The 20,607-nt window shown below is 45.8% G+C and overlaps 1 protein-coding gene across 6 annotated transcripts in view; it reads right to left on the bottom strand.

Moving 5' to 3' along the window:
• Positions 1-20,607, bottom strand: part of NCOA1 (nuclear receptor coactivator 1) — a 986,743-nt gene that overhangs the window by 50,916 nt on the left and 915,220 nt on the right. For 5 of the 6 annotated variants that reach the window (XM_078649914.1, XM_078649916.1, XM_078649917.1 and 2 more), the window contains one exon: positions 16,003-16,104. The exons of the other annotated variant lie outside the window; for it this stretch is intronic. In XM_078649914.1, coding sequence (XP_078506040.1) covers positions 16,003-16,104 — 102 coding nt within the window. The remainder of the gene's footprint in view (positions 1-16,002; positions 16,105-20,607) is intronic. 6 annotated transcript variants of the gene reach the window in all.

Here is a 20,607-nt window from a genome sequence, read left to right as displayed (position 1 = left end):
TAAAAATACGGCACCAAAAAATGCTGCGCCAACATTGAGACCTCCCCCATTTACGGCAACTTCCAACCGATTGCAGTCAATAAACTTGCCCCCAGAAGCACAACCATTTGTAGTTGCCCTAGCGGGTGTTCCGCCCCTTAGCGAGGGGAAGAGAGAACAGGAGGTAGACTTATACAACAAGTGCATACAGTGGCTGAATTTAAACAGACCCTTACCTCCTAGCATTTCGGGCCATATATTGGCAGTGAGAAGAGTAGAATGGATTGGAAGAAGTCCCAAAACTGTGGCAGGGGACGTTGAAACAATTAATTTTAGGGATCCCTCTGCTGTTGACCACATCTGTAGAACTTCTTTCCACAGAGAGTCCCAAATCTTTCTTCTACACGTGTCCTATTTCTATCCTACTCCAACCCATAAATCAACTTATCAAAGGGGACCACAGTATTTGAGAAATCATCTCTCCCACCCGAACAAGATTCTCCACTGGCAGCCTTCTAGGGAGGGTTTTCTTCCACCCACCTCGATCTACCCATTACAAGCCCATTGGAACAGGTTTAGTGTCCTCGAGGAGGTGGACTGACTCACCCAGATTGGTTTGCCCCTACAAGAACATAATGAGGGTAATTTAGATGAGGGTGATGCAATAGAGGAAAAGTCACTATCCCCAGTTAGTTGTGAGGACCCCTGTTTTTATGTATCAGAGCGGGAGGAGACAAGGGCAGAACAGAGCCCGGACCAGGTATTACCTAGAGAACCAGGGGAAGAGAGGGACAAATTAAAGGTTACGGAAGGGAATATAAAAATCCTCTCGTGGAATGTGGCAGGCTTAAAGAGCAAGCTACTTGTACCAGAGTGGTCCTCTTTTATGACCACACACGATATCTGCTTGATGCAAGAAACCTGGTCCTTTGAGGTGAGCGCCAGTCCAGGCTTTGCAAGCTATGACATTCCTGCAGTTACTGGGGGGAAAGGCCGCCCTTCAGGTGGTCTTGCCATATGGGTAGGTATACACTTAGGTGTGCAGGCCACACAAGTGGACACAGACTCCCCAGATATCCAATGTGTGTTGTTAACATCTGTTGGTAAATCTACACTGGCTATTATCAATATCTACTCCAGGGCTACTGTGAATGGAAAAGAATCGAGTACTATCAAGTCACTCGATTACTTTCTCCAGACACTTGACCCCACAATTCCGAATATTCTTGGTGGCGACCTGAATTGCCAGTTTGAACCATTGGGTGGATCCGAGTTGTGTGAGGAGGATGAGGTCGACCTGCTCTGGCACATTCCAGCCCCAAGAATCACTCCAGTTAAGGCATGGACCTCGCTAGTATTACAAATCAAAGCCTTGACCCTTGCAATGTCTCTGCGGGCATGCAACGGAAGGGGAAATAACGAAGGTTCCGGCCAGCCCACATATAATAGGATAAACCGTAGCTCCACCATTGACTACCTTATGCTGGAAGCAAAACACTGGGACAAGTTCAAAGATTTTGGGGTTGTTCCTAGGAACGATAGTGACCATAATGCGCTGGTCCTAACGCTTAAACCCGGCGCATTTGGATTAACTAACCCTGACTCTAGCTCCAGCCTGACAATCCTCCCACACATCATATCTAATAATAGGAGAAGAGTTAAATGGCCTTCCTGCCTAGACTCTCCTACCCGTCTCGCAAAAATCTATCAGATAGCTATCCCACTAATTAGCGATATGGGCAATTCCATCTCCCATGGGCAGATCATAGAGACCCACCGAAACTTGGTTGAGAGTCTAGGGGATGTATTCTATCCGGTCAGTGGGACTAAGTCGCGTCGAAATAAAACACACCCCTGGCATAACCACGCTTGTAAAAACTCAAAGAAAGCCCTTCTCAAGGCAATTAAATCTAGAGATACCCTTAAAATTCGAGAATCCAGATTGCTGTATAAGAAGGTGCTCTCTAGAGCAAAGAGCGAGTGGGAGGAATCTAGGTGGGATGAACTGAGACAGGCATTACTCCTAAAAGATTCCAAGACCTTCTGGTTAATCGTTACCTCTTCAGCGGCAGGCGAGAGAAATGCTGGGGTCTCGAATATTGCTCCAATAGTGTGGGAGGCACACTTCAAGTCACTATACACAAGTCCTGAGATGGAGGAAACTGGGTGTAAGAGCCAGGATAGGCTGCCACAACCGGTTCTGGACCCTCGAGCCTGTGCGCCCTGGGACCTCCGGCACGAGAGTAGACTGCCGGGGGCCCCGGGCCCGGGAGCTCGATTTCATGCACCTGTACGGCCCGGGACCTCCTGCACGAGTGTCGACTGCTGGGGGCCCCGGGCTCTGGGTCTTCTCCCTGTCAAAATCATAGCCCCAACCGAGCTCCCGAGATCCCTACGGCCCCAGACCCCCCGCATGAGTGTAGACTGCCGGGGCCTTGGTTCCTGGGTTCTCGGTTCCTCGCACCCGCACGGTCCGGGACCTCCTGCACGAGTGTCGACTGCTGGGGGCCCCGGGCTCAGGGACTTTCCCCTGTCAAAATCATAGCCCCAACCGAGCTCCCGAGATTCCTACGGCCCCAGACCCCCCGCACGAGTGTAGACTGCCGGGGGCCTTGGGTCATGGGTTCTCGGTTCCTCGCACCTGTGCGGCCCGGGACCTCCTGCACAAGTGTCGACTGCTGGGGGCCCCGGGCTCAGGGACTTTCCCCTGTCAAAATTATAGCCCCAACCGAGCTCCTGAGATTCCTACGGCCCCAGACCCCCCGCATGAGTGTAGACTGCCGGGGGCCTTGGTCCCTGGTCTCTCTATAGTGAGTCAGGATGCCCATAATAGGTCTCCCACTAACAGCTTAGTCCATATTACACTCAGGGAAGTTGAATTGGCAATTGAGAAACTGCTCCCGAATAAGGCTCCGGGTCTGGACAAGTTCCCTGGAGATCTTTTTCGTTCCCAGCCAAAAATTTGGGCCCCATACCTGATGGTTCTGTTTAATGCTGTCTTACAGGGTTCTCCAGTACCTGAGACCTGGCTGGGAGCTGAGATTGTTCCAATTTTTAAAAAGGGCTGCCCACTGGCCCCATCAAACTATAGACCAATTAGTTTACTCGATACGACTCAGAAGTTGATGGGCCGAATTCTACTGGAGAGATTACTGGGCTGGATGGAGGAAAATAAAACTTTGACCACCCTTCAAGCCGGATTCAGGTCAGGGGTCTCGACTTTGGACCAGATCTTTCGCCTGCAGGTCCTATACTGGAAAACTGCAGGAGTAGAGGGTGGCAGCCTCTACCTTGTTTTTGTGGACCTGCGGGCCGCATTCGATCTGGTTCCTAGGGAGAGACTCTGGACGGTGTTGAAGGAACTTGGTCTCCCTCCTTACCTATTAGATGCCCTAATTCGACTTCATACCGGGAATTATGCCCAGGTGAGGTGTGGGAAAAACGGGGAATTATCTGACCGCTTCCCTGTTACTCGGGGCGTACGCCAGGGTTGAGTACTGGCACCTACACTCTTCAGTTTGTATGTTAATGGCCTGATAGATAGACTCAATTGTGTCAGGGACAACGATGCCCCACGCCTGGCTACTGGTAGGGTGCCCGCTCTGATGTTCGCGGACGACACCTTGTTGTTGTCGCGGACATCATCGGGCATCCAGCGGGTTTTGGACGGCTTTGTCTCCTTTTGTGCCTCGCGGGGATTGGAGATCAACTTGGAGAAAACCAAGTTCATGATCTTCAACCCCCCCGAGGCACACCCGTCCAAACCCCACTCTGAGTGGAACCCCACTTGAGCGAGTGAAGACCTTTATATACCTGGGGGTGACTCTGACTGAGCATTTTACATGGGACCAGCAAGCCTCTAAATCCTCTCTGAGACTTGCTCAGATCATGGGTGGTGTAGGTAGATTCCATAACGCCTCAACCTTTAAATCGGCTACCCCTGCCCTAGAGATATACAGAACACAGGTTAGGTCTGCTGCTTTGTATGCTGCCGAACTCTGGGGACATACTAATGCATGTAACTTAATGAAAGTAGAGCAGTCCTTTATGCGACATCTGTTTGGTCTCCCACAAAGCACACCTCTCCTACCATTACGTTTGGACCTGGGTCTGGAACCTATCTCTGACTTGGTGGCTGCACGTCCCCTGCTCTATTGGAGAAGGCTCTGGTCTGTCCCGGAGCTTGAACCCTTTAGAGCAGAATTTAACACTATCTGGGGACAGCTAAAGAGCAAGAATATACCTTGGCTGGTACATGTCAAGACTCTCTTTTATCAAATTGGCCTTCCCAACTGTGGGACACACCAGAGGACAGCTGTATGAGGATGCAAAGGACTGTACTGGTGGCAGCTATAAAATCGTACAATCTTAAACTGTTACATTGTTCTACCTCCCTGGGCAGACTGTCAACTGAGTTCCTTACAATAAAAGTTGAATACAGGACGGAGGTGCTTCTGGACATGGTGCAGCCTCCACTAGCAAGAAAACTGTACATCCAATTGAGGCATGGCTCTTTACCGGTAGGGGCACTGACATCCAGATGGGCAAAAACGACAAATGCCAACTGCCCTGCCAGTAATTATGCCAGAGAAGACCTTGTACATATCCTTTTCTTCTGTCCAGCATATAGTGAAATTCGAAAATGCTGGATCATCCCATTATGCAAAAATCTTGGTTTCCGACACTGTGCACACGCTTGTAGAGTGCTAACTTATGACACTGCCCCTCCCATTGTTTTTGCCGTCTCCCGGTTTCTATTAGGCATGTGGCGGAGAAGAACAATTTTTATCTACAAGAAATAACGGATTGTTGCTTTTATTCTCTACTATTTCCTTTGATAACCAGAGTTTAATAACTTTTTAATTCCAATGTATTTATGTTTTATTATTGTGCTTGTATATATTTTATTGCACTTTTATGGTCTCCGACCGAAATAAAGTTATCAAAGTGAAGTGAAGTTTCTTCTGCTCATACCCTGATGAATCTGCACTTTCCATTCTGTTCAATGAGAGATTTCCTATATAAAACCTCGAAGTTGGGGGTGAGCCAGATGACTTCTATGCTACTGGGAATACCGTCCGATTTCTTACTGATTTTGCTACTCATTGGGACTGAGACTACTTCTAGTTTTACTTACTCATTTCTGATTTGTCCTATTGCTGAAAGCCGTCATGGCAATGACTTTAGGCACTCACACTATGTATCTTTGAATTTTTGTAATATATATATATGTATGTTTTATATTTCTAATTACGCTCTAGAACACACTTATTGAGTAACATCTTTCTTACTTAACTGTATTTTAGATATTCTGATTTGTCTCTTGTCTCAGGACACATTGTCTCGAGAAATTGAGGTTTAACACCTTCCCCGAACCCAGTGGAGTTGCTAAACACTTTTCCTGCCCATGGCAGACCCTGCCTTTGTCGCCACTGGGGGAGGGTGGGGGGAGTAGGAATGGGATTTATTAGGGGGCCACAGGGGCTTGGAGGGGGCGCTGGCAATTCCTGCACATGTAAGAGAAGGGGGAGGGCCGCCACCCCCAAAACTCGCTAACTTGCCGTGCTACGCACGCTACTGACCGATCCACTAATGTGTAATGTTTTGTGGTGTAAGGTTTCAGAGGCACACTGCCCCCACAGACCCTTGTAGTGTACTAAGTGTGTGATGTGACTGTCACACGGTTATTCTTAGCACATATTGTTATTTCGTTTTTTGTACATTGTGCCCATTTTGTTGTTACTTCGTTCTTTGTGCCTTGTACCCATTTTGTCTGTTATTTCGTTCCCTGTACCTTGTGCTTAATTTTAAATCAGCTTCCTGTGGCGCTAGGTCATATTCTTGGGACTGTCTTTTTCCCGCTGTGTCCTCTGCCCCTGCGACCCCCCCCTGACCTTTCCTACTCCCACCTCCCTGCTGCATGTCCCTCCCCCTGTCCCTACTCAATGGCGCCCCTAAGGCAAACCCGTCTGCGCCCGTCCGCGACCAGCGCCAGGAACCTTGGATATCCCACCATCCACTGCTATGTCTCCTCCACCCTCCTCGCACTCAGCCCCGGGTGGCACAACAACTGCCAGCTAGCCATGCCGAGCACGACCCACGGGCAGGTCTCCTGCTACAGCTGCCGCCAGACCTTAACCACCACCCCGGACACCAACACCACCAAGACCAACACCACCGACGCCCTCAGATGAATCATACTCAACGTGCACTCAATGCACAGACACACCACGGAAATCTGGAACCTCCTCAACTCGCTTTCACCCGACATCGCCTTCTTCACGGAAACCTGGACCAACGCATCCTCGGCCCCAGACATCGCCATACCGGATGGGTACAAGATCCAGAGAAAGGTCCGCCCCAACCACCCGGGAGGAGGCATCGCCATTGTACACAAAAACTCCCTGCGTCTCACCACATCCAACCACAACTTCCCCGCCGCCGAACACCTACACTTACAGGTCCAGACCAGTCCTAACTCCGTGGCACCCTCGCCTACAGACCCCCCGGCCCCTGAGTTCTCTTCACTGACCTCATCGCAGCCCACGCCATCACCACCATGGACTACATACTTATGAGACCTGAACTTCCACCTTGACAACCTCAGCGACCCCCAACTCCACAGCCCTCCGCAACAACCTCGCCAACATCGGGCTGAAACAGCTGGTCATCACACCGACTCACAAGGCAGGACACACTCTCGACCTCATCTTCACGGGAGGCAGCAGCATTCACTTCAGCCACACCACAGAGCCCCCCTGGACTGACCATCACAGCGTACACTTTCTTGTCAACAAATCCAAGCCACCCGAACCCGCCCGCGCCCCAGCGTAGGAGCAGAGTCACAGAGGAACAACTCAACTCCACCCTCAATGGCAACGGACGCCAACCACGCAGCCATGGAACACCACACTTGGATTGCCAAGCTACCCCGCTGCACAACCCCGACAAACACCACCCCATGAAATCCGCCTGGTTCACCACCGAGCTCCAAGAAGCCAGACGCACCTTTAGAAAACTACCCCGCCTACAAGGAAACCATGTCAGATTACCACCAACGCATCAGAGCCACCAAAATATCCTTCATCCACAACAGGACCCTCGCCTACTGCAGCAACTCCAATAACCTTTTCAGCATCATCCAGGAATTCACCAAGCCCCGTAGCAAAACAACGGACATCACCCCCTCCCAGGACTTCTGCGACAAGCTCGACTCCTATTTTCACCTGAAGATTAAGAACCTCTACAGCAACTTCAGCGACCACACACCCGCCCCCACAGTCACCCCTCCCTGCAGCAACACCTGCAAGACCACCAACTCCGCCTGGACTCCGATCACGTCCGAGGAGACCGCTGCAACAATGAAGGACATCCACTCGGGCCCCTACTGACCCCTGCTCACCCCACATATACCACAAAACCGCCACCACCATCGACCCATATTACAACTGACCATCAATACCACCTTCGAAACCGGCTCCTTCTTTGACGACTGGAAACGTGCAGAAATCGGGCCTCTGCTCAAAAAGCCCTCAGCAGACCCGACCGACCTCAAGAACTACCGGCCCATAGCGCTCCTCCCTTTCGCAGCGAAAGTCGCAGAGAAGATCGACAACGCAGAGCTGACAAGGTTATCGAAGTAAACGCCATCCTTGACCCTTCCCAATCTGGATTCCGAAGCAGCCACAGCAACGAAACTGCCCTACTCGCCGCCACCGACGACATCCGCACCCACCTCAACCAAGGCCACACCGCAGCCTTGATCCTACTAGACCTGTTGGCAGCCTTTGACACCGTGTCCCACCGCACTCTAACAGCAAGACTACACGACGCCGGCATTCAAGGCACTGCCCTCGACTGGATCAGATCTTTCCTCACCGGCAGGAGCCAAAGGATCAGACTGCCACCCTTCCTCTCTGAACCCACGGAAATCAACTGCGGAGTCCCTCAGGGATCTTCACTCAGCCCAACCCTCTTCAACATTTACATGCCCCCCCTTGCTGCCATCGTCCAACAGCACGGCTTCAGTCTAATCTCCTACGCCGACGGCACCCAACTAATCCTCTCCCTCACCAAGGACCCCAACACCACCAGACTCCACTTACAGGAAGGAACACAGGACATCGCAGCATGGATGAACATCAGCTGCCTGAACCTCAACTCGGAGAAGACAGAAGTCCTCGCCCTCGGAACCACCCCCTCAGCATGAATTAACACCTGGTGGCCCACTGCCCTCAGTACCCCTCCTACCCACACAGATCACGCCAAGAACCTCAGGACCGTACTCCCTCTGCATGAATCGCCAGGTCAAGTCTGTCACCTCCAGCTGCTTCAATACCCTCCACATCCTCCGTAAACCCTTCAAGTGGATCTCCCCCCTCAAGACAAGGAAGACAGTCACCCACGCCCTTATCAGCAGACTTGACTACAGAAAAGCCCTCTACGCCGGAATCAACAAGTCTCTACTACGCAGGCACCAGACTATCCGGAATACCGCCGCTAGACTCATTCTGGAGATCCCTCAACACAAACACATCAGCCAACACCTACACCAGCTCCACTGGCTCCCCGTCGAGAAAAGAGTCACCTTCAAGATACTCACTTATGCCTACAAATGCCTACACAACACCGGACCCTAATACCTCAATGACAGAGTCACCCTCCACGTACCCAAATGAGACCTCCGCTCCACCAACCTCCTCCTCGCCAAAACCCTGCACATCCGCAGAGCCAGAGCAGGGGGTAGATCCTTCTCCTACTTGGCAGCCAAGACCTGGAATGAGCGCCCCACTGACATCAGACAGGCCCCCTCCCTGAACACCTTCAGGAAGGCGCTGAAGACCTGGCTCTTCGACTGAATCGGACCTGCTGCACCCCTCCAGCACCTTGAGACCCTCATGGGTGAGTAGTGGGCTTATAATCCCCTGTTTGATTAACTGATATACACACACATTTGTTGTTGCTCGAAGTTGCATTGTTTGAGTGATTCAAATGCTCTGCAACTAGCCGGCTGTGATCCCAACAGTGAGTGAATAAACTGCTTTCGGAATCTATGCTCACCGCTCGTAGGGTACGTGAAGCACTTGAACATATACAACTGAGTAAAAACGAATGTGCATGAATACAAGCTAAGAATAACCGCGTAACAGTCACGTCACACACTTACTACATGTAGTCAATGGCAATTTTCAGGGTATTAATCTTTCACAAGCACCAGAGGCAAAGAACAAAACATAATTAATCAAGTGTTTGCATCTCAGGTGAGCTGACAGTTATTGTGACAAAAGCTGTTGAAAAAATCATGTGCCACAACTGTCCCAAGTCCAATGTGGGGACGAACTCAGTACCTTGAGAACAGAAGTCTGTGCACAAGCAATTGAGTTAAAGCGGCAACAAGTGACATGGCAGGCACTGGAAAAAATACTGGAATTGTTAATTAAAACTATCATACTGTAACAAATGACATGGTATGCAATATAAGATAGAAGACAACCTGATACAATTTTTAGGATCATAGACCTGCCCTGAGAGCCATGTGTTTCCATTCACAAAATGCTACCCTGTGTGATCCCAATGAAGGAGATATCCAAGAGAACAAGAGGTGGCCTTTAACCCTCCCAGGGAGTCCTGCAGTACTTCCAGCTGTACAAGCACTTGTAGCACCCGCTTCTATTAAAATTCACTAGCCTTTTGTATAGCGCAAATCTGGCATGAAGGCAAAGCGCTTGAAAAGAGCAGTAAATCATGTTACACATTTATTTAGGCAAGGGAATATCAAGTAATCTGCCTACCATCACAGAATACTGAGATAAGGTCAGGATTAGAACCTGGGACACGAGTTCCAAAGAAGGCAGCTCTAGTCACTACGCCACATCACCTCCTAGGAATGCTAGCAGGATAGTACACAAGCTACGCATGGGGTCACCTAGGACATGGGGGAATGGTTACAGTAAAATAGGTGGAAGAGACAGTGAGAATCGAAAAGCAGAAATAACAAGAAAGAGTGTCTGAGGACCCAAGATCACAGGGCAGAAAACGCACTTTGCAGTGTCTTGATGCGTCAACTGCTGAGAGGACCATTTCCTTTACTACAGAAAACCAGATTACACATTCCTGAGTCAGTAATTCAATAATACTCTTTCTGATGGATACTCTATCTAATTGCAGAATCCATAACTTTTGAATATCTCACAGGGATCAGACATGAGCCTGAGAATTTTCCAGCAATGCTCCCACGCACGAGTTGGCGACGTTATGCGGCTTCATACTGAGTCCACAGCACTTGAAATTGGTAGAGCAGAGCCACATCTAAGTGCCACCCCTGCGTGCGGACGTTAGTTTCTTGTCTTTTTCCTTTCTACACCCTCAGACGCGGAGGGTAAAACAACTGCTAGCGACATTGTGTTGATCTCCAACTTGACACTTTTTTGTAAGTTAAATAGAGGACATTACACAGAAGGAGGAAGGAAGCCAGTGAGGAATCTAAGGTTAGATAGAGTATTCAGTAAGACCATTACCGAAGGTAAGTAACTTGTTCCTCTGATGGATACTTCTCACCACAAGATACCAAACAAAGCAGTACCCTGTGGAGTGGACTTGAACCAAACATTCTTGGGACACTGAGCAGGGGAACTGTCCTTCCTCCCGGATCTGGCAGTCAGAGCAGTAGTGCTTTGTGAACATATGCACAGACACCCACGATGCAACCTGGCAGGTACCGGGAACAGATACCCCTGTCGCAAACACAGACACAGTTCTAGTGGAATGGGTTTGATACAAAGGACTATCTACCTCGACAAAGTCTGCTTCTGCATAGACTACATTTCTTTGCACCAGAAAATACCACAAATGGATGACTGTCCACTTGATGGGCCTTTGGCACGATCAATGTAAAAATTCAGAGTCCTTTTGAGGATCACCCGATAGAGCCTTTCCTACTCTTTCAAGGAAGTGAGGGGGAGCAAAGAATGTTTTTGAAGTGACTGACTGACTTCAAAGGGAGTAAGAACCTGAGGAAAAAGGTCGCCCAAGTCCTCAGCACTAATTTGTCAAGGAAGAACGTGGTGTAGGATGGTCGCACTGAAAGTCCCTGCAATTCACTCAACTGAAGAGGAGATATAATCGCAACGATGAAGAGTTTTCAGAGTCAAGAGACGCAGCGAGCAACTATGCATAGGCTCAAAATGTGTACACAAGGAGTGTCAAGCCTATGTTATGGTCCAAATGGGGCATCATAAACGGTTTGGGATGGAACATGTGTGTTAAATCTTTAATGAACTTCATCACAACTGGTGATTTAAACACTGAAAAGTTGGTCAGGCAAACATAGAAAGGGCAAATTGGTCAACAAACAACCTGCTGCTGGGCTCCTGACAGAACAAACAAAAGAGTGTTCAACAGATATGTTTGTTAGAGGTTATCAAATGGTGATCGTTCTCGATCTTCTTCAGAACTCGGGAGAGGTACTGGTGAAAAGGCATACAGGATTTCCCATCAAAGCCTCTTGGCACAGGCCCCAGGAGTCCAATTCACCTTACTTGCTGCAGTATCACATTGCTACAGAGTTGTTTGGAAGAACTTCCATCAGCCTCCTCTTAAAGGATACTAGGGAAAACCGGTTCTGGGTTGCTTGTGTTCCCGTTCAGGGAGGACCTGGATTGGTAGTTTAGGTTGGACTGTTTGTATTGGAGCAGGGTCAAGACTGATTTGCATATAGCTGGGTCCAAACTGTGGTGGCATGGTGCGCAAAATAATAATTGAATGGGATGCAGCCAGAGTGATTACCAGTGGCTGAGATTAATTCATGCATTCCATCCATTACTGTTTTCTATATTTATTTTGTCCCCTTGAAAGATGGCAGGAAAGTCACATGGATGGCCCGTAGCTCCAGTAGGCTTATATGATGCAGGCCCTCTGCCAGAGACCAGAGGCCTCTCATCTGCACACCACCCATAACCCAGTAGTGATGCTATCAACCACTATCAACCCTGGCTGGAGACAGGAGAGTGGCCTGCTGCAGGACAAACTGTGAAATATCAGACACCACTGGACAAATCTACCTCGAGCTCTCCAATGATTAGTTAACAAAGGCAGCCTTGACGTTGGGCTCACCGGGGATGTCAGGTGACCTCAAATTAGTGTGCCTCAAATCTTCACACCCTTGCGCAATGTCTTTGGAACCAAAGTGGCAGGATGAGGTCGAGTGTAGCTTCACTTTTTTGTGCTTGCATCCAGACTTTGACTTTCAAAAAGATTTTGAGCAGAAAGTGAAGACGTCACAGCCTAGTGACAGGAACCAGGTGGAGCAGGACCTCTGTGAAGGCTGAGACTGCTTCTTATGTTTAGAAAATTACAGCGTTGTTGCCTGGGCTCAAATAACCTTCGGGTGCATGAGAGAGCATTGGTCACACAACTTTGAGTCGTGGCTAAAGCCCATGCGCCAATTGCACACCTACTGCATGTCTGTGACCGACATAGGCTTTCTGCAGTCACAGCACAGCTTGAATTTGGTGGAGACATCATTCGCTAGCATATAGTGAAGAGTTTTATGTTGTTGTCGGAAGACTGAAAAATGTTCGAGCAGAGTGCCAAATCTGTGTTGGAAGGTGCTGAAAGAAAAGAACTGATGTCAGCATACACTTATATGTAACTCAGGTCAGTAACTTCAGATGTGGTATGGAGCCAGTGAGTAGCCGCATCACTACATCTACCAGAATGCAGGAGAATTGCTGGAAAATTCTCCAGATCTAGTCTAGTGCCTTCAGGGCTATTCTAAAGGTGCAAATATATAGTTAGAAGAATCCATCAGAAACAGCGAGCGGTCTGAAAAGACTGAGGAAATGCTAAGATGAGGAGGGAGTAAGGGGAGTGGTTGAAAACAATGCAATACAATAAGAAAAGGAATATGCACACAGCAGAAACAACATTGATTCCACAAAGTGGTCCCTCGCTTCAGCTATGTAATGATTGAACACAGCAAACAATCACAAACAGGGTGAAAGAGCAATGTCTAGAGGAGGAACAAAAACAGGAGAGGAAAAACAAGCAACAAATCACAAGCACAAAAATGCAAATTGACAGCACAGTCATACAATAGAAAAAGGCTGACTAAGTACAGAATACAATGCTGCCTGCAAAAGGCATCAAACGCTTTCTGTAGCGAGTCTGCAAAAAAAGTTTAATGTCAAGTTACAAACAACCTTCTCTTTTTCAACAGAGACTGGAGTTAAATTTTGGGTTTATAGGTCATCTTTTTCATCACCAATTCTGACTCACATTCAACAATGATGCAACTCTGTTACTTGGTGTGCATTATTTGCACAGTTGAGAATAGTTTAACAATGCAGGCTTAGCTCTGGTTAGAGCCTGTTAGTCGACATACTGCAGTAATCCCCCAACTGACAAACGTGCTTTGGCAGCTGCACTTTAGAGCACATAATTCCAAGATCTTTTAATCCTGCCTGATATGGAGTGCAAAATGTGCTTTCACTCAAGAATGATCTTCGAGGAAACTGGGTACATCTTTTACATGTGTCATACCATCATTGGCAAAACAATCAATTCTCACTAATAGCTTTCAGAACCTTCAATGTGCCATGTCAGCTAAAGATGTGTATGTAATGGACTGGCCTGCATTAATGAAGTAAACAATTTTGAAGGATAGAAAGGTTTGGCACAGGAGGTCACAACATTCAGAAGCCCACAACAGTTTGATTATCCAGACAGCAAGCCAATCCTCTACTTCCGCTGCAGTCCTACCTTCATACTTGGATGTTGAAATTTAGACCAGTGGTCTTTGTCATCATTTCGATCTTGAAGATCCATCTAATTACATCTAAATACATGTGTTGAGGCACAATAACATTTGATCCATTTAGTGAATTCTGCCACATAATACTTAAGGATACAACATCAATACATCAAAAAAGTGTCAATGGAGCAGATCTTCCTAAGTCTTAATGTACCGGAGGGAAACGAGGATCTTATCTGCATTCTCAAAGGGTCAGGAACCGGTTCGACGTGTAATCAAAGACCGTTCAGTGAAAAATAAAATGAAATGCATGATATAAAACTGAGATAATGTAAGGCGAAGAACATGTAATGCATAGGCGACAGCGATCCCCATGACCAATTGGTCGGTTGAAATCTACTTCAAGGTCTTCGAAGTACAGTAATCATTAGCATCAATTTCATGACCAACTCCTTAGAAGGAAAAGTGTATCAAATCTTGTTAAGAATAAATACAATACCAGGGCTGCACTATCTGAGAAGAAAGGGCAGTGCCAAGTGTAATAGATTATCCAATATGGTGAAAGCAAAAATATAATCTTCATCAGGTGTTTATGTTTGAGACCTACACCATCCCCCTATTTACAGAAGGCTCTGACTCTGAACACTCGTCGGGTTATGGGTAGACTGCTCTGCCACCAGCATACAGATGGAAAAATAGGCAGGCAGCCCGAGCACCTTGCCAGCAGATCTTTCTAACATAACCACCAAATCATGAAGTCTCCTAAGCATCAGATCCACACTAACAGCATTAAAAGAGCACAACAACCGGGCTAAATGTCTGTCGGAATTGACATCACAGTTAAGGGGTACAAAGCTACAGGCCCAAAAAAGCTCATCATTCTTTTCATAACCACTACAAGGGATGTATTTGAAATCTGGCTGTAACGGCTTGTTTATCGAAAATGATCTAAATTAAAGCTTTGCTCTGGAAAGATAAACTGATAATATTTGGACCTGTGCGAAAAAAAACTAAGGCCAAGTTAAGAAACACGTAAAATGCTGGACGATGATTTAAAATTGCAACTCTTTTTTTCTCTTTAACTTCTACAATTTAAGTTTAATGAACTAGCGGCACATAGAGGAAACAGAAGTATTCCACAGGTGAGTTATCAACATCCTTCCTTCTAAATTAAGTCTTAAGTCATGACTAGTGCAGGATGTTCTCTTCGCCAGGATTCTTTTTTCCATTTCAATAAATAATGTTAAATTGTCTTTGAAGGAAAAATTAAACGCATTAATGTTCATAAAAGAGAAACTACATTACCAGTGCATGATAAGTCTAGTATATGAAAGTCTACCCAAGTACTCTCTGGTACAAGAAAGTGAACAGAAAATACACCAAATCTTGATAAAAGAAAGAACCCGGAAAACGAACTAGGCACTTCTACCAAGTTTCAGTGCTAAAGATGGCTTCTTGGTCTAAATAAACGAACTAATTCTGCCAAATCACAAATACATTTATTGTTCCGAAAGAGCTCTAATAAGATTCACCCCTTGCTGATCAAATGTACTTCTTTAAATTGCTGAATATGATGCAAGAGGTTTATTGACACTAGATGATGACAGCACAATTCACAGCCCAGTTTGCAGAAGGAAGAGGAACATTAGAACCCGGAGAAGGTTCTGAGGACCGAGACATCTTCTCTAATGCCTTAGATATGGCAATGGCAAGGCAGACTACTACCAGTATGTCTGAAAGAAAGAATACATTATACAGTACAAAATGCAATTGGTTAAGGCATTTGCTGACATGTGAGTTAATGGCTGCACTAATGCTGCATGAGCCTGGGACAACAGGCCAATACAGAATAGAGACGCAAACTCATTAGACTGAGAGGGAGACTATAATTTATATTACAGATTTTAATTCCATTTTTTGAAAAACAGACCCTACCACTTCAAAACCATAAAAATAGGATGGGATCATTGTGGAGCACCTGCTGGCAGAAATATGAGTGTTTCAATGCCGATTATCTGGCCGAGTGTAAAAATTTTTTTTTTTTTTTTTTAAAGTAAGTCATCGGCTACCTTGAAACCCGGTTCCTCCCAACCCACGGAGAAGAATTAAATTAATTTGAAGATGTTACATACAATGTAGTCAGTAAAAGTAAACATGTTTCTACATGTCCAATAACCAACCCTTCAATAATCTTTGGGATCTACTTTTGACCTCGGTTTCAAAAGCCCAGGATGAATTAACTGCAACCATCATAAATCTAGTAAGAAACTTACCTCCGCTATTAACTGAGATCCAGTTAGACAGGGCTCCGATCGGGAGTCCGTCCAGTGAGGCTCTTCGGCTTCCCAACAGCAAAGTCGAGGGAGCACCAATCTCTGTAAGGTAAAGAGAGGTCTCCTCTGATGGATAGGATATTTCACAGAGATATTAGCAGAACCCCCACTAACACAGACCTGCTGCAATTCAGCCGTAGCATGAAAGATCGTTTGTGGTGATTGGGAATACCTTAACGTTAATCAGCGGGGGCTTTGAAAAGCAGAAAAAGAAACATTTAGTAGCACAGCAGACACAACGAAAACCGTGGTGGTCTTTATGATCATAGGGAGATACTGGTTGAATTAACAGTGGGAGGAAAGGACTCCAAATTTGAATACATGGATACTAATTTGATACCGACAAAGAGAAGACCCCAGTCTGGGTTTACTGTTACGAGCCCAATAGGATTAAGAAAATAATATAATGAATCACTCGAGATTTCTCCTAGCTTTCCTCGTGGTCTCTATTAAAAGTTAGGCATGGTCAGCATCATTCCTATCAAACAATAATGAATTAAACTCCCCAAGGCAAAATGTTAAATAGTTCAGGAAAGATGTCTTTCCAGAAGGCACATCTGCAGCAAGTAATAACTGGCCCAATGCTAGTGTGAAAGTACATCTTAGATGTAGTTTGGAGCAAGTCTAAAAGAAATGTCAACTTAAAAACTAAACTACTGACAGAAAGAGCAACAATCATAATGATATTCTTCTACCAGACACCAAACACAATGAACATAAATATCGTTAAAGAGAAGACAAATTGTATTTTATTGAGCAAGGAAAGGAAGACTTAAACCAAACACAAATGTATTCAACCTATAAGTGCTTCACAAACCTAACCTTTGGCATTAATGAATCATTCACCTGTTCCAAAAAATAGATATCCTTCTCCACCACTGCATGGCAGAGTCTCAAAGATTCACATGGCTCAAATAAAAGCCACTGCTTTATTGGACAAATGAAAAAAAAGGTTTACTGGGGTCACAAACCTTTCACAGCTAGAAGAACCACTTGATACTCATTGGTTCAATAGTGTCACCGTATGGCAATTAGATGGTAACTATTTTCTTTTGCTTTGAACCAGGATTTGGTTATGCTAACTTGAAAGAGAACTTTGGGGTCAAGACTCTGCAAATAATACTATGAAAGAGAACACTATTTCACTGCAACAAAGGGAAAAATCTGAAAATACATTTCATTTGAGTTTGTCATGCCTGTCTCTCCTAATCAACGGGCAGCGTAATTCTTTCCTTTTGACCACATAGGGTTGTTTGGGTTTACCAACAACATTCTCGAAAAGTATACACTTTGCTGTCACTACTATATGAGTATATTCCTAACATATAAGAAAAATATTTTCTATGTAATTCTAAGCAACATGAAGATCTCTGTTTTAGCTGTCAGACACAACCCTAAAAGAGTGTATTAACATTGGCAATCCCTGTAATCGAAGCTGTTCAGCCTGACTCGCCCGTGGCTTCTCAAATTCCCCTTAATGATCTAGCACTCCTGAGATAGAAAAACACAATCAAGCCAGAGAGTGCAGAAGGTGATTGGATAATAAACATGACAGACGAAGGAAGACTGGCAATAGGCTGAAAGACTTCAAATACAAGAGAAGTTGTATTTACTCATGCACCCTTAAGCTCCCCTTCATGGTGGGATTTTCCAGCAAAATAAAAAGAATACAAACACGATCAAACAAAATATTTACTTGGGTAACTGTGGCACAAATCAGAAGCAAGAGATTGAGACTGTGCCAATACAGTGTTTGTAGAACACTCAAATCAAGGGAGACCAGGTGACTGCTTTGCAAAGAACATCATGTAGGTCATGAAAACGTTTTGGGGGCGTATATTATATCAACTACACTACATAATGCTGAAACACACAAAACCATATACTGCAAACCATGGCTCAGAAGCTGGTTTCTTACAACTATGGTAGCAGTGAGACGATCTTGTGCACTCCAAGTAGCATCTGAATACTCTCCATACAATATGTATAGGTACGGTACTGATGTGGAAATCAGAAAGCTTTTCTTCAGCAATGAAGGGCACAATATCAATGCAACCATAACCTTGGAAAAACAGCATAAAGCTACCCAGCCAAAATAAACCCCACAGCTCATTCACCCGGAGTCATTAGAGCAACAAGTTACAGAATCTTTCGGATATAATCTTTCAGATATAAGTTTCGTGTCCCTCAAACCAAGATACGAATGGGGATGAAGGCATTTAAATCCAAAACTAGATAGGTCTCCCAACTGGTGAGCACAGGTGGAGAATCCTACAAAATGATGCACAATTAGGTTGTTTTTTGGAGGAAAGATCTTATATTCGATTTCCTAAAGGCACCAGCCGCTGCTAAATAGGACAAGCGTGACTTACATTGAAATGCCACACATGGCCCCTAAAAGATATAATCGAAGGGGACTGAAGCCTCTCGTTAGTCCAGTGTCAAAATCTGGCACCTTTATCATAAACACATTCACTGAAATTGGCAAGGTGGCTGGAGGAAAATATTTCCTTTTAAAAGTTGAAGATGAGGATAGCTCAGTGCTCAACGTACTATGCTACAAAGGGAAGAATTTGTGAGCTGGGGTGCATTACTCAAGACCTCCTCGTGAGATAGCAGCCAACCTACCCCTAATTGCCATGTGGGTCAGCAAAATCATTTTCATTTGCATAAAGTAAGTGACAAACTAGTGGAGGTGGAACACGAGGCTTAGATGGAACATGCTATTAGATTAAAGACTGATGCCATTAAAGAGCTTCCACCTGTGACAAGAATATGTTCACCTGCTCACTTGTATGCGTGCATATATCTAATCTCAGGAAATCCGGGATGGGCAGGGAGTGAACTTCTCTGATTATTAACAAGGCACATGGAGCATGGTTCTAGCATTGGTGATGTGCATGAACACCGTCGAGGAAGAAAGACCTAGGATAGGAGGAATATTGTTTTAATATAATTGAACACCGGCAGAACCCAGTCAAGCCTCTGTCCCAATCATGCTTGAATGCCTCAGAAGATACAGACACCTCCATTTTTAATGCAGCGAATGTGACTACTACCATGGGAGTATCCTGATTTGAGCACCAATCCAAATGTTATGTAATCTCACAGGAAATGAGAGCCACAACATACACGAGCCAATCTCTTTGTCAAAGAAGGAGGCCATATATAAGTGAAAGGCAAGAGGACCAATGCGAAGCATGAGGTTTAGATCTCTATGAAGCTAAGTTTTGTTGTCACATATAGAATTGGTTGCTATTTTCTACAAGAACTGTATTAGCTTTGGATGCCGTAAGGCTTTCCCAGCACCCATGCCCTTCAGCGTATTTATAATCAGCATGCCGTAATGCCCTTTGATTGATTTTTATGCCTGGAGGCGCAAGAAGTGGAGAAGCATATTCCAATCTGAACTTATAGCCTGGAAACTGTTTATAGGGTACATATTACTTTTAAGGCTGAAGAGTGGGAGAAGAGTAGAGGCGCTCTGCTGCAGATATGGGGTGCTTTCCATTCTCTGCTATGGCGTGATCTGTGCCAACCTGTGAAAAATTGACAACACAGAAGGGATGACTCAGGCTTATCAATATGGCGAAGGTTGAGATCAATGTTGAAAGTTTGAAGGGATGATTAAGAGGCAATGGCACACAGACCACTGGCTAGCAATGTGTCACTTTAGAGCTACACTTGGAGCAATAAACATGATGCTCTCATTTAGTGTCTGATATGAACAGTGATATGTGAAACCACAAAACCATGGTTGGCTGCACCAACTTGAAATACCCACCTCTGGGCTACATGGACCATAATCATTCAGTAATCTAGCTCCCTTCCCGCTACTTGTCCAATATACAGAATCCAGTTCAATGTCATGAAAGGGCCATAGGAGATTCAAAGATAGATTCAGTTCGAAAAGGGTTGCCATGGCCTCATGAGGAGGGCAAGTCACATCTTAGGAGAGTAGGACCAAATTAGTCTGTGGGAATTGACTTGCATAATCATCAGTCCTCAACATGTGCTGCCACAGCAGCTTTCATGTATGTAAACTGCAATTTGTATGTACTCCACTGGTACCAAAGCTCTGGAATTTGTAATGAGGCTGCCAGACAGGGAAGTGAAATAAGCATTTTACACATGTCGGAATAAGAATTACCATTTCTCGCTGGGTGAAAGGTTGTTGAAGAGGCACTCTTTCCCTAACAGTGCCAGCACACAATCTAAACATGCAAAGGCTTTGACCCACCACCTTCTGGTAGAACTCTCAAAACAACTCTGAGCAAGAAGATTCTCTATTTCCAGTAGAATCTCGAGGACTGGAGGAAGAACAGACAGATGTACGAAAGACTGATCCTATGTGGTACCACTGGCAGAGCCCATGGTTCCTGGATGATGAGTTTGGTGAAGATATGGACATGAAAGAATCAACCAAAGAGGTGTCAGAAACAGTGAAATAATAACTTGTACTTGTCCAGTCTGCAAGAGCCAATGTTGTCGTTGGAAGGGTATGGGAGTTTAACATTGCTGTAACAGCCACCTCCATCAGTCTTG

The sequence above is a fragment of the Lissotriton helveticus genome, chromosome 6 (genome assembly GCF_964261635.1).
Source record: "Lissotriton helveticus chromosome 6, aLisHel1.1, whole genome shotgun sequence".
Taxonomy (NCBI): Eukaryota; Metazoa; Chordata; class Amphibia; order Caudata; family Salamandridae; genus Lissotriton; species Lissotriton helveticus.
This window is presented reverse-complemented; position numbering and strand designations above follow the sequence as displayed.